Source organism: Petromyzon marinus, chromosome 12 (genome assembly GCF_048934315.1).
Source record: "Petromyzon marinus isolate PM22_M1 ecotype Great Lakes invasive population chromosome 12, UKy_Petmar_22M1.pri1.0, whole genome shotgun sequence".
NCBI classification, from domain to species: Eukaryota; Metazoa; Chordata; class Hyperoartia; order Petromyzontiformes; family Petromyzontidae; genus Petromyzon; species Petromyzon marinus.
In genome coordinates, this window is record NC_133678.1 from 14246770 (window position 1) to 14260436 (window position 13667).

General features: G+C 50.6%; 1 protein-coding gene across 9 annotated transcripts in view; it reads right to left on the bottom strand.

Moving 5' to 3' along the window:
- The window catches only part of LOC116941513 (uncharacterized), a 59065-nt gene that overhangs the window by 41330 nt on the left and 4068 nt on the right, over positions 1-13667 (bottom strand). For 3 of the 9 annotated variants that reach the window (XM_032952653.2, XM_076066663.1, XM_032952652.2), the window contains exons 2-3: positions 6872-6946; positions 5493-5555 (exon numbers count right to left, since the gene is read on the bottom strand). In XM_032952653.2, coding sequence (XP_032808544.2) covers positions 5493-5555; positions 6872-6946 — 138 coding nt within the window. Of the gene's footprint in view, positions 1-5492; positions 5556-6871; positions 6947-7078; positions 7201-13667 lie in introns of those variants that run through there. The other 6 variants (XM_032952648.2, XM_032952654.2, XM_032952651.2 and 3 more) reach the window with 5 other exon arrangements.

Below are 13667 nucleotides of genomic sequence, written 5' to 3' on the forward strand. Positions count from 1 at the left end.
CAAGCCGAGCTTGGCCCTCGCCGAGCATACATTTACAAGCAAATTTATCTCTCCTACTCGCTCTCTCCTACTCGCTCCTACATTAACATTAGCTGCTTCGCCCATCTCTAATCTTTATAAACAGCCTGCCTCAGCAGATGTCCCTCTTTTGCACCTGAAGACGATTGCTTGTGTTGTGATCGAAACGTCGTGATTTTTATTTTTGTTTTTTTATCTATCGACGTGGCTTTACCAAAAGACCCAACCAAAATGCTTTCTCCAAGTTTACAAAGCAGAGGTAGACTGGAAAAGCATACTCCCATGACCCCTCAAATATCTGTGAGAGGGAAAATAGCTGGTTCATTGTTCTACGACCATGAATCTGAGGTTTCACCACCGGGCGGAGCCTCCTCTCCAGCATTCTGGCATAAGCTTTACCTGGGACGCTGAGGCGTGTGATTCCTGTGTAGTTGGAGCACACGCTCTGGTCCCCTTTTTTTAAAATGGGAACCATGTCCCCAGTTTGCCAATTCAGAGGTACTGTACCCGCATTTCCATGCAACATTGAAGAGGCGTGTTAACCATGACACTCCTACACTCTCCAGCACTTTCAACAACTCTGGGTGAATCTCGTCCACCCCAGCAGCTTTGCCGCTATGAAGGCCCTCAACCGCCGCAGCGACTTCAGCAGCCTTGATAGATCCGACCCCTCCAGCTGTTTCCAGGGCTGCCTCCTGAGAGGAGGGCATGTTCTCCAGATTGAGGAGCTCCTCACAGTGTTCCTTCCACCTCTTGACTATCTCCTTATTCGAGGCCAATGTTCCACCAGAACATCTTTGAGGCTGCCTGGTAGTCACTCTCCATGGCCTCTTCAAACTCCTCCCACGCCAGGGCTTTTGCTTCAGTGACTGCTTCAGCTGCCACCCTCTTGGCAAGCCAGTACCTCTCAATCGAGTCAGGAGACCTTTTTTCAAGCATAGCTCGGAAAGCCTCCTTCTTTAACTTGATAGGTTCCCTCACCACTGGTGTCCACCAGCGGCTACTAGGGTTGCCGCCATGACAGGCACCAACTGCCTTCAGGCCACAGACATTTGCAGTTGCTTCCACAATCGAGGTCCTGAACATCCTCTACTCGGACTCAATGTCCCCGACCTCCCGAGGAGTGCAGGAGAAGTTTTCCCAGAGGTGGAAGTTGAAATCTTTCTGCATTGGGTCTTCCGCCAGATATTCCCAGAAAACCCACACTATTCATTTGGGCCTTCCAAGTCTATCTGGTCGGTGCCCCAAGTGTCGGATCCAACTTACCACCAGGTGGTGATCAGTTGACAGCTTTGCCCCTCTCTTCACCTGAGTGTCCAGAACATATGGCCTTAGGTCCGATGATGCAAAAAGTCAATCACTGACATAGAAAGTCAATCATGGACCTTCGGTCCACGGTGCTCTGATACCAAGTACACTTATGAGCACCCTTGAGTTCGAACATGGTGTTTGTTATTGACATTCCGTGACTAGCGCAGAATTCCAATAACATCTCACTGTTCAGGTTCAGATCAGGGGTGGGCATTACTCCCAATCACGTCTCTCCAGGTATCACCATAATTTCCCACTTGAGCATTTGAGTCGCCCAGTAAGACTATGGAGTCGGTAGGCAGCACTCTGTCAAACACTGCACCCACCGTTCTCAAGAAGGCCAAATACCCTTAACTGTTGTTTGGTGCATAAGCACAGACACCAGTCAGAGTTTTCCTTTCTGAGACCCGAAGTCTCATTGAGATGACCTCCTCATCCAATGAGACAAACTCCAACTGAACAGCACCCAGCTGGGGGCATGTGGGTATCCTCACACCCACCCGGGGCCTCTCACCAGAGGTTACTCTGGAATAGGAGAGAGACCACCCCCGATCAAGAAGTTTGGTTCCAGTGCCAATCCTGTGTGTGGAGGTGAGGTCAACTATATCTAGTCGGTACCTTTCCACCTCCTCCACAAGCTCTGGCTCCTTCCCCCCTAGTGCCGTGACATTCCACGTCCCAATAGCTAGTGTCCATCGCCAAGGTTGAGTCCGTCTGAGACCATCCCTCTCCCTGCCATACTGGCATTGCACCCGCCTGCGGATGGTGGGCCCACGGGATGGCGCCACGTAGCCATTTCGGGCTGGGCCCGACCAGGTTAGGTGGGTCACCTGGCCACCAGGCGCTTTCCTGCGAACACCACCCCCAGGCCTGGCTCCAGGTGTGTGTCCCGGTAACCATTTTTCTGGGGAGGTTCTGATTTTTGTATTTTTTACCAGTCATTAAGTTATTTTTTTTGTGGAGCATTATGTAAACCTTATGGCGGGACCCCGGGGTCCCATAAGCGCCCGGCTCTCACATAAACTTCGTTGCGACGTAATTTTATGTCTGTTGAAGGCTAACAATACGGAAATCTATTCCTCTCGACGAGCTCTACACGATGCGCTTATCAAAGTTTCAAAGTTTTGTTTCTTCTGCCCATTCGTCTTCGCTGCGCTTGGACGACATGACAACAGAATGATCCACGCCAGGTGGGTTGCGGCGTTTATGTGCGCGGTGGGACGAGTCGCCAAACATAAATTAATTATTTACGATTTTGACTTCCGTTTATTCGGGACCCCAGGGTCCCGCCATAAGGTTCATTTGTCTGGACCTCCCTCAAGACCTGTTCGCCAAGGAAAACCCTACCAGGAGTACAAGACTCCAGGCGACATAGCTGGAGGACGATACACAACTCAACACAAATGTGTTTGCGTTGAGTTATAAATGCTCCAGTTAAGTGGTTCCCAACTTAACTGGACCCCTTTTCAACCTATAAACATTTCAAGGGACCACCACATGGTACTAGTTATTTGAAATTGAACATATCCTTGTCGTTGATGTGATTCTATTCCTTTTCCGTGCCCCTCCCCTGTCATAGCCTTACGAACCACCAGGGGTCCATGGACCACAGGTTGGGAACCACTGCTCTAGTTTAGGGGTTGGCAACCTGCGGCTCCGGAGCCGCATGCAGCTCTTTAAGGATTGCAATGAGGCTCTTGAAATAAAAAAAAAGATGGGCCCTGTATGTGACTTTGGTTGCCAACCCCCGACCACAGTAGTCCAGTTCACCATGGGAGCTCAGTTTATCATGGGCAGGGGTCAGCAACCTGCGGTTGAGGAGCATGCATGTAGCTAATTCAATACTGCTTCGTGACGTTATTTATTCACATGCATTGCAGCTCTTGAAATATTGGGGATTTTACTGAATTCCCCAAAAAATGGCTTTGTTTTGGTTGCCGACCCCTGCTCTAGTTGATATGTGAATCGGTAAGATGTGCCTGTATTTGTGACCTTTGTCGGCACGGTGGAACTAATGCAGAGCGTGTAATTGACAATCCCAAGGCACAGAGTCAAATCCTGGTTGGAATTCCACTAAATGTTATCTCTCAAAGGTGCAAAGGAGATTTGTTCCATTTTCATGTGAAGTCAATATCAATTATTCCATGGCTCTCGCCATGAGATTGTGCCATTTATATGACTGACTCAGGGCCACGAACAGAGGTGAGTGTTGTCACATTGCTCGTGAGCAAAAATATACTTTGATTTAGGGTAGCCTATTATCTCGTATCAAGGCTACATTGTCAGTGGAGGACTGCAAAAACATCCATTGTTGTACTGTACTCTGCTTAAACCTATATGCTCCCCACCTTCACAAACTCACATTGAGCAGCGCAGTGAAGTAGGGTCAAATTAACCCCCATGACTCGCACGATGTGGGGAAGCCGTAATCTAGTAGTGGATTAACAAAAAGGCTTTACATATACACATGTACACATATAAATAACCTAACTGGGTGTTGCTGTCACAATACGGTAAAACGCATGTCCAATGCTTTGTGTCACGAGACAAATAAGTGTAGCAACTGATGTGGTTGGATGAGTCATATCTCGCGACGTCTGATGCAAGCACCCGTGCACTGCATTACGTGGAAATCAGGCCCCACTTCATGTGACAAGCAGAGGTTTTACTGGTAGGAACGAAGTTGTAAACTGAGTCTACCAGCCTGCAATAGATTAATGTGTCCGTCCGTCCGTCCCCTTTCAATACTTTAACGAAGTGAAATCTCGTGCTGTTGGGTGTAAAATCAGCAATAGACAGCGCAGAGACTTGTCCTACCAGCCTACCATGCAGGGACCTGTTAATGTGAATTCGTCCATTAAAAAAAACCTCACCACGTGCATGGTGAATGGTACCATTATCCATATACAGCAATAGTATTTCACTTGCACTTGTAATACAATGTCAGGGTAAAGCGTGTGATGCACATAATCATTGGAAAATAATTTGAGTGGTGGTGCAGTGGTTCACACACTGTGTTGACATCAGTGGCGAGTTGATATCTGAACTAGTTCTGGGTCCCCCCCCCCCCCCGACTTCACCAACCCACCAAGAACAACGTGGTGAAGTATGGCCAAACAACCCCCATGACTAACGTGGAAGAGCATATAAGCAGAAGAGAAAAATGACCACCAAAATCTATAAATTAATACCAAACAATATTCTACAGCCAACACTACAAACATGAACAGGGAGCAATACTGTACCGTTACATCCAACATCTACAGTGTATTCCACATAGGAAAGTTAACACGCACAAAATATGCTATTCAACAGTATCAGTGTGTGCAAATCACCATAAATAGCTTTCATATGTATTCAAATTCACATGACTATTCATATCATCTGGAATAGTCTGCCAAATAAAGTCTGGTCGGCCTTGGCAATTGACTAAAAACATTTCCATTCCCTTCTGCTCTCCACGTTTAATTCACATTTTCTCATTGCCATCTGTGCTTCCGTCTCAGATTTTTGCTGAACTTGGCGCATTTGCTTTTCCTGCTAGGTGGCACTCTGCTCACAATCAGGTACACATTCCCATCTTGATCAGGTGTAAACTCAGCCCAAAATTCCTCCATGGCTGATAAAAAGAAGTCCTACTTTGTTGGAAGTCAAGAGTAGTCCTTTTATGCAAAACTGGCCCCTATAATTGGAATGTAAAATTTCAACCACAGGTTCTGGGTTACCAAATATATATCAGGTCTGCCTCATTGATTGTTTGAAAAGGAAACACTTCTACGCTTGTCCAACAGAAAGCGTGTTAGTTTGTACCTGCATAACAAATGCAGAGTGCTGTGCCAACAGTATAAAGTACTAAAATAATCAGCAAAATAAATACTCGTTCACTTGCAGGTCTAGCTCCAGCTCCTCTGGGATTTTGGGGACTACCGAGCGGTTGTGTGCGCCACTATGTCACAAATGATAGTAAACCTGGATGAGCCAAAAAGGACATTTGGTGGTGCAGGGCACAGCCCAGCACGCCCCTAGCGCCGGCCCTGATTCACTTGGTTCTGAGCCACTGCATATGCACCAGCTAACGTTTTGGCCACACAAAATGCAACCAATTTCTCACGCAAGTTCTCTATTGGCGGCCATGTGCTCAAATAAGTGTGGAATTGCCTTACCAGAAACCTGGCTCCATCGATGTTGAACCGCTGGGCAATGGCAGCACAATCCTGCAATCCTTGCTACAACAACAATTACACCAATCAACATGGTTAATTCAAACAGGCAGCGTGGCTACACACACTATGGCCAGTGACGTTTCAATCACATGCCACTTTTACTGAATCGCTACTCACAGTGACTATAAGATCAGGGCCGTATTATCCAATAAGCAAAGTAGGCACTGTGCCTAGGGCCTACGAAAACTCAAGGGCTTTCCAAAAAAAAAATGTGAGCATGTTTTTATGTTTGTAGAAACAACAAAATTTAACCAAGATATCTTCTTGAATAAATATATTTTTATAGCAAGGATAGGCACAGTGTATATACAAAGAGGCAGTCATGTCAATAGGTTTTTGTTCATAAGGTGAGAGTCATTAACACCGGAGATGACTTTTCGAGATTTTTCATCGCAAAATAAGCTAATAACATCTTAACATGGTGTGTTTCGCACAATCAAGCAAGTGAAGCAGCGGAAGTAACACGAGGCAGCAGCAGTACGAACTGTAGAACGTTATCACTGAATGCCTATGAAACAAAAGTGCATGAAGCCTACAAGAACATTAATCCGGCCCTGTATAAGATTAATTAGCTGATAGTGCAAGCAACTGCCAAAGTAACTTGTGCAAACATTACACTTTACATCTCTTCATGAACAAATTGAGTGGTCATCATTATCAGCCATGACCAATCCACTGCTAGATGGAGGCATCCCCACTGAACCACCATCCCACGCATTCCCGGTGCTCATTATGACACTGATGATTCTTGACAGCAGCGGGGTCCCAACCTGCAGTGCACTGACCACCGGTGGTGCTGCACAGATCACCGGTGGTGCTGCACAGACCACCGGTGGTCCGCAAGGACATGGAATGTGGTCTACCGAGCTGTCACAGATTCTACAATCTTTCACAAAAAAAAAGTCAGATTCGTCAATAAAAAGGCTAGTTATTACTTTTTGTTATTACTATTCTTCAGCTCTTTTAGTTGACTGCGGGTTTAATAATAAAAAAGATGTATTTGGTGCAGGGTTGTCCTTGAAAATTATTTGAGGGTTGAGGGTGGTTGTCCACGAGTCCATAGTTCAGTTCACTTTGAGTTGGTGACGTGGGTGAGTAACATTCAACCATATGCTGCTTTGCAAGAGAAACCCACAGATTACCTTAGGAGAGATGTTACATCATAAGCAGTCAATAAAAATACAGAACAATAAAATAAAGTTTTCAACACGGCTGTGTAACACTGCTCTACAGCCTTGCCACGTGCACACAGAACAGACACGCAGCACACACACAACACGGCATTCGTGAATAAAAAAGACAAAGCACCAGCGCAATACCTGCACAAGAAAGTGGGCTACATCCTGACAGATCCACGTCTTCACGTCCTCCCTGGTCGGCATCGCAGCTTCGGGCTGATACAAAAAAAAGAAAGCACGGTCTGATAAAGACTTCCACCTCGACAATAGCCGCAGTCAGTTTGAAGAGATGACTATCAGCAGACAATATGTCTAGCTCTGACGGGTCGCTGTGCGGGGTGAACCAACCTGGTATTGGACGGGGATGCTTCCCATTTCCCCTTTATCAGTAAATTCCCAGAACGAATGACTTTTTGACTGACACCCCCACACGTAAATATGTACCCACCCACCGCACAACACATGCACATGTACAAACGTAACTGTGTACACACAACACGATATATACACAAAATACACACATGTTACACCCAACACACACAACATACATAATACAGTACAACCAAAACAAGCATACAAATGTCATGAGAGAGCACACCGACGGGCGACGGAGGGCTGCATAGGCACTGCTGCATCGGTCATAGCCAATCAGGGCTAAGGGTTCCATCTGGGCCAAAGTTCATGGGCGGAGCTCATGGGTACATGCGGGAGCCACGTGGCGGTCTCGAGGGCCAAAGCTCTCCCGACTCCCGGCACGCCGTCGACCACCGGTGCGCGGGGGAGAGAGAGCAAGGTAAGCCGCGCGGGGACGGAGTTGCAGTGAGCGCGTGCATGCGGCGAGAGAGAGGGAGGGTGGCCATCCAGAAGGGAGTGCGGAGCCGAGCAGTCATCCCTAAATAAAGAAAGGACGCAAATCTGATCTTTTCGTGGAAATCGTTTATTACAGCTGGAGTCAGAAGTGGTTCTTTTTGAGACAAGACAACACAACAGAGTGCAAAGTTGTCCAAGCATCTCGAGAAGAAGAACCCACTTGTGGCGTCTTCCGACAATGACGACACAGTCACCCAGGACCTGCCGACTCTGGGTTCCGTGGACCCGGTTACTGGAACCTCGGCTGGCGTGGTCATCACGCCAGAAACGGACGGCGCGGCGGCGCCATCCTCGTCTCCGCATGCGGTCGAGGGCTGGCAGCGCGTTGCGGAGCAGCTGGACTCGCTCCGCACTGTTCTTCTCCAGCTGGTCACGCTGGTCGCGTCGTCTGCGGTGACGGGACGGCTACAAGATGTGTCGCCGAGGGGAGACGAGCAGAGGCCTCTTCAGGGGATCTCGGAGGGTCCCCCTTTGGAATCGACGGCCGCCATGGCAGTCGCGGGAGGACTGTCTGCCATTACGGCCACGGTGGACGCCACGCTGTGGAGATGCGGTCAGAGCCCACCATTTCCATGGAGCCGTGTGGTGAGCCGCCATGCGAGGCTGCCGCTGCCGAATGCGGCGAAGTGGAGTGCAGCCCCCGTCTTCCTCACATCAAGGAATTCGTCACGGAGGGTGGCGACTGGAGCGCTTTCACATGGCGGTTTGTGTCGGCATTCCGTTCAGTGCGGTGGACGGAAGAGGAGGCCTTGGGTGCGTTACCTACCATGCTTGATGACCAGGCACTAGCGGTGTTCCGCTCGATTCCTCCGAACAAGAAGAAGACGTTGAAGGATGTGTATGCCGAGATGGCTGAGGTTTATGAGCCGCCTTCGGATACCCAGCGGAAATTAATGCATCGTAGGCGCGGGAGTAATGAGTCTCCCCTGGCCTACCGTGATGCTTTGTTGGCGCTGGCTGCTTATCCCGATGCCAAGCCTGAAATACTCGACCCTCTCATCTTGGGTAAGATGCTGGAGTTGACAAAGGACATGGGGGTTACGCTGCCTGTGTGCGGTCATGAGCCGCTGACATCCCGGTGGGCCACCAAGTGCCTGAACGCGCAAGACAACTTACAGCGTTGGGCCCAGATGGCTGCTTGGACGGGGGACCCGGCTCGTGATGGTGAGCCTAAAGGTTGGTCGCCATTGAAGGTCGTCAACATCCCAGACATAACAGGGGATGGGGATCTGACAGCCACTGTTCCTCGTTGGGACCCGCGGTGGGGGGCTGTATCACGTCGCCGGGGGTCCTATGGTTCGCGTGGGGATGACGAGGGACCCGCTCGGCGGGCTGCTGTTACGTGCTTCAAGTGTGGTCGCTTGGGCCACTTCGCCTGGGATTGCTGGAATCACCCTCGTCCTCCGACGCCTCCTGCAGCTCCAGCTCTAGCTCCTCCGTCAATGGACCGCAACTCCGGGCAGGCAAGTCGGTACGCATCAGACATACGGCCTCAATTGTCACCTCAGGCATCTCTTGACGAGCGTACAATTCCACCGCATCACGATTCGGGTACTGTTGTTGAAGATTGGCCGCTCTCGATAATTAAATGGAAGAAGCTAGCGCACCGCATCGTGGCTGCAGCGGCGGCGGGATCTTCGACGGTGCCTGGCTCCATACAGGGTGTGGATGTTCGGGTTTTGGTAGACACCGGTGAATCTGCCACTATTATCTCCGATATGATTTTCCAGCTCCTATCTATTCCCGTTTCACGGGTCCGGCCGGCCTTTGACGCTTGCATTGCTGCCAATGGGGGAAGTATGGGCATCATCGGTCAAGTGGATGCCCATATTACTATGGGAAATGTCGCTGCGTCAGGGCCGGTCTTGATTTCCAGACCTTTGGCGGTGCCCTGCTTGCTGGGCACTGATTTTCTCAGGATAATGCCTGTTAAAATCCTCGTCGATCAAGGGTGTCTTGAGTTGCCCGCAGGACGTACATTGTTTTTTCTGCCGTCCCTGCTCTGTCATTCGCCGCCGTGCGCTGCCATTCAGGCGCTGGCGAATGTTACGGTCGAAATCCCTCCCAGATGATCGTTCCATTGCGGTATCGAAAGGAGTTCTGCGGCGCGGATACAGCGGCAGGAATACTCTTGGCCCCCTCGAACACTGCTACCAAGGGTCTTTCTCTTGTAGGCGCTCAAATGATTGTCCGTTCCGGGCAGGCCCCATTTTGGCAGGTTCTAAATGGAGGTCCGGGAGGGGTTTTGGTCCCTGCTGGTATGGTACTGGCTCATGCCACAACTGCTTTTACAGACCACAACGGGGACGTTTCCTGTCGGTTGGTTGGTACAACTCATCGGGTTCATTGTCGGACAATCGTTGGATTTGCCGAGCTATGCCGTGATAATTTATCGTTGGCCGCTGATCAACGCGGGGAGCTGCGTGCGCTACTGACCAAGTTTGCTGAAGTCTTTACCAAGGACGATTTCGATTTGGGTCGCACGTCGCTTTTGTCCCACCACATTGATACCGGGGACGCCAGCCCTATTCTGCAGAATTCCCACCGGTTGAGCCCCACGGAAAAAGGACGGATACAGAGCTCGGTGGATGAGATGCTGGCCGCTGACATAATTTCCCTGACTAACAGCACGTGGGGGGCACCGGTTGTTCTTGTCAAAAAGAAGGATGTCAATCTCAGATTCTGTGTCGATTTTTGCAAACTTAATAAGGTGTCCGTGGCCGACGCGTACCCTCTGCCACGGATGGATGGCTCCCTCGATGCACTGTCGGGAGCGCGCTATGTTTCGACTCTCGACTTGTCTTCCGGGTTTTGGCAGTTGAAGCAATTGGCAGGACCCCGGGGTCCCATCACTGCCCCAGGGTGGGAAAAACCACGTAGCGACACGAGTCTTGCCTTACCGACAACAAAACTAGTGTCAATCGATTGGCCTCGTAGAGAGCTACTCGGGGCATGAAAATTTACATAAATACGTTAAATTTACTGCGGGGGCGGGCTTGCCTTGGCAAAGAAGCTGAGGATCGACGGCTGACCGGAGGGCGTTGTCGCCGCGCGCGACTGCGGCGGACGCCCGGGGTTGTGTTGGGCCGGTGGGGTGGCGCCCATCGTGTTGATCGCCGCCTGCTGGCGCTTGTTGGCGCGAGTCTGGGTGGGCGGCGCGTTGCTGTCGGGATCACGAGTGGGCGGACAGAAATATAATATTTATTGACCTGATTTTTGCGGTACCCTGGGGTCCCGCCAAATGATTCAGTTGCCCCTGGATTACTCTTCAAAGCTGAAAACTGCGTTCCGCACGCCTCAAGGACTTTTTTAATTCAACTGTCTTCCCATGGGACTAAATTCCCACAGCCGCCACATTCCAACGCTTGATGGAGCTCGTTTTGGCGGGATTGCAATGGGACATGTGCCTCATATATTTGGATGATATTATTGTGTTCAGTCGCACGTTCGAGGAACACCTTCGCCGGTTGCGGACCGTTTTTGACAGGATGCGCTCCGCTAACCTCAAATTTAAACCAAAAAAATGTCATCTTTTGCAACGTTCCATGCGTTACTTGGGACACATTGTGAGCTCCGACGGTATCCCTACGGACTCTGATAAGACATCTTGTGTTCGTGACTGGCCGACCCCTACTTGCGTTGGGGACGTACGAAGTGTTGTCGGGTTCGTGCCATACTACCGTCGGTTCGTTCCACAGTTTTCTACGATCGCTAAACCTCTGCAAGTACTCACTGCTAAAAATCAGAGATTTAAATGGGAACCCGAAGAGGAGGCTGCATTCGTGGCCCTTCGTGATCGCTTGGCGGCTGCACCGACGCTTGATTACACTGATTTTTCCTTGCCGTTCATATTGGACACCGATGCCAGCGATACGGGAATTGGCGTTGTCTTGTCCCAATCCAAGGATGGGGTAGAAAAAGTTGTTGCATATAACAGCCGTGTCCTGTCGCCGGCTGAGAGCCGCTACTGTGTGACGAGAAGGGAACTGTTGGCAATCGTCCACTTTGTGCGTCAGTATCGGCCTTACCTGTATGGCAGGAAATTCGTTGTTCATACTGACCATGCAGCTCTCCAATACTCCTTGAAAATTGAGCAACCATCTGGCCAGCTGTCTCGCTGGCTTGAGACCTTGCAGGAGTTCTCCTTCGACGTCATTTACCGTAAGGGCTCCCGGCACAGTAATGCGGACACACTCTCTAGATTGTCACACAGTTCCCCTTGCGCATGTTCATCTTGCACCAATCGATGCACACTGGTCCCTCCGCCTCCTCGAACTGTCATGTCCACGGTGGCTGATTCTGTGGCGCATGCCAATCCGGGGCCAGCTGACAGCATCTTGCACCTTCTGCGCTCGGTACGGGTGCGTGAGCAACTGCTGGATGATACCTTGATTTCCAAGCGGCATCGTGCTGATCGCTCGCTCGACTCCTCTGCTTCGGACGACACAGGATGCGTGGCGTTGCAGGACGGCCTTTTGATGTGGAGGGAGGATTTGGTTGGCCGATGGCATGTGGTGGTTCCCGTTGCACTCCGGCACGAATTGGATCGAGTGTTGCATGCCGAGAAGTTGTTGCACCTGGGCATGCAGAAAACCTTGCTCATGCTGCAAAGGGATTACTTTTGGCCTGGCATGACGGCCGAAATCTCTAACGTTATCTGTGGCTGCCCCGACTGCCGCGGCAAAAATATATTCCGCCCTTACGGTCTATTTCTGTTACACGAATTAACAAGCTTGTGGCCCTTGATATCCTGAGCCCATTTCCACCCACCCCACGGGGCAATAAATTATTTTTGGTGGGGGTGGAATATTTTTCCCGATGGGCAATAGCGTGGTCGTTGCTGGATCAATTGGCATCCTCCATCACCGAGGCATTTTTGAATGGTTACGTTATGGACAAAGGTGCCCCGGAACAATTGCTCACGGATCAGGGTCGGAATTTTTCGTCAAAATTACTGCGCGATGTTTGTGACGCGTTGGGCACTAAAAAGATCAGGACTTCACCATACTATTCGCAGACTGATGGGATGGTCGAGCGACTAAATCGTACGTTGACCGCCATGCTCTGCCACACTGTCAGTGAGAAACAGGCCGATTGGGACTTGCATATGCCCGGCGTGCTCTCCGCCTATCAGATGGCCCCACATGCTTCCACCGGATACTCGCCGTTTTTTCTCATGTATGGATGGGAAAATGTGCCGCCCATTGGTGCACAGTTGGGGACGCCTATGAAGGGCCGCAAACAGACCCTTCCCGACCACGTCCGGGACTCCATACGCCGCATTACTGAGGCACGGGAGGCGGGGCGAATTAGCGCGGCCAAAACTCAAGCTCGCAACGAGCGTTGTGCATGAAGGTATGGGTGATCGGGCCTGGCTTCATTGCCCTCAGGTGCCTGTGGGCACCTTTCCCAAATTGCACAGGCCATGGCAGGGGCCTGTGGAGTTGGTTGAAATTCGGCATCCTCAGTGTGTGCGCATCCGGGCGGGAACCCGTCGTTGGTTCGTCCCCATGTCCCGGTTGAAACCATTCTTTCCTCCACACGTCAGTTCGTCATCTCCAAAAATTGGCTTGCCGGGGTCTGATGCGTCCGACGCGCCAACCCAGTTGCTGGTTGATCCCCCGAAGGACTCTGTTTTGCCGCCCACAGCCACCCAGGCCCTGAGGACTTCTGCTCCTGATGACTCCGCCCGAGCCAGCCCTATGTCGGCTGCATCTGCCGCTGCACCGTCGGCACTTCCATCTCTCGCTGCGTCGCAGACTAATGGGAGCCAATTTCGTTAATCCTTCCTAATTCAAGCTGGTTCTTTTGTGTTGCATTTGTGAGTTCAATTTTATGCATTTTGTTATTTTTATTCTTATTCTTGTCGGGTTCTACGGTATTGCTCTCCCATTATCTGGGGGTAACCTTCTTCCTAGCTGGAACGGCTAGTTTTTTTATCCCGGGGAGGAGTGTAATGAGAGAGCACACCGACGGGCGACGGAGGGCTGCATAGGCACTGCTGCATCGGTCATAGCCAATCAGGGCTAAGGGTTCCATCTGGGCCAAAGTTCATGGGCGGAGCTCA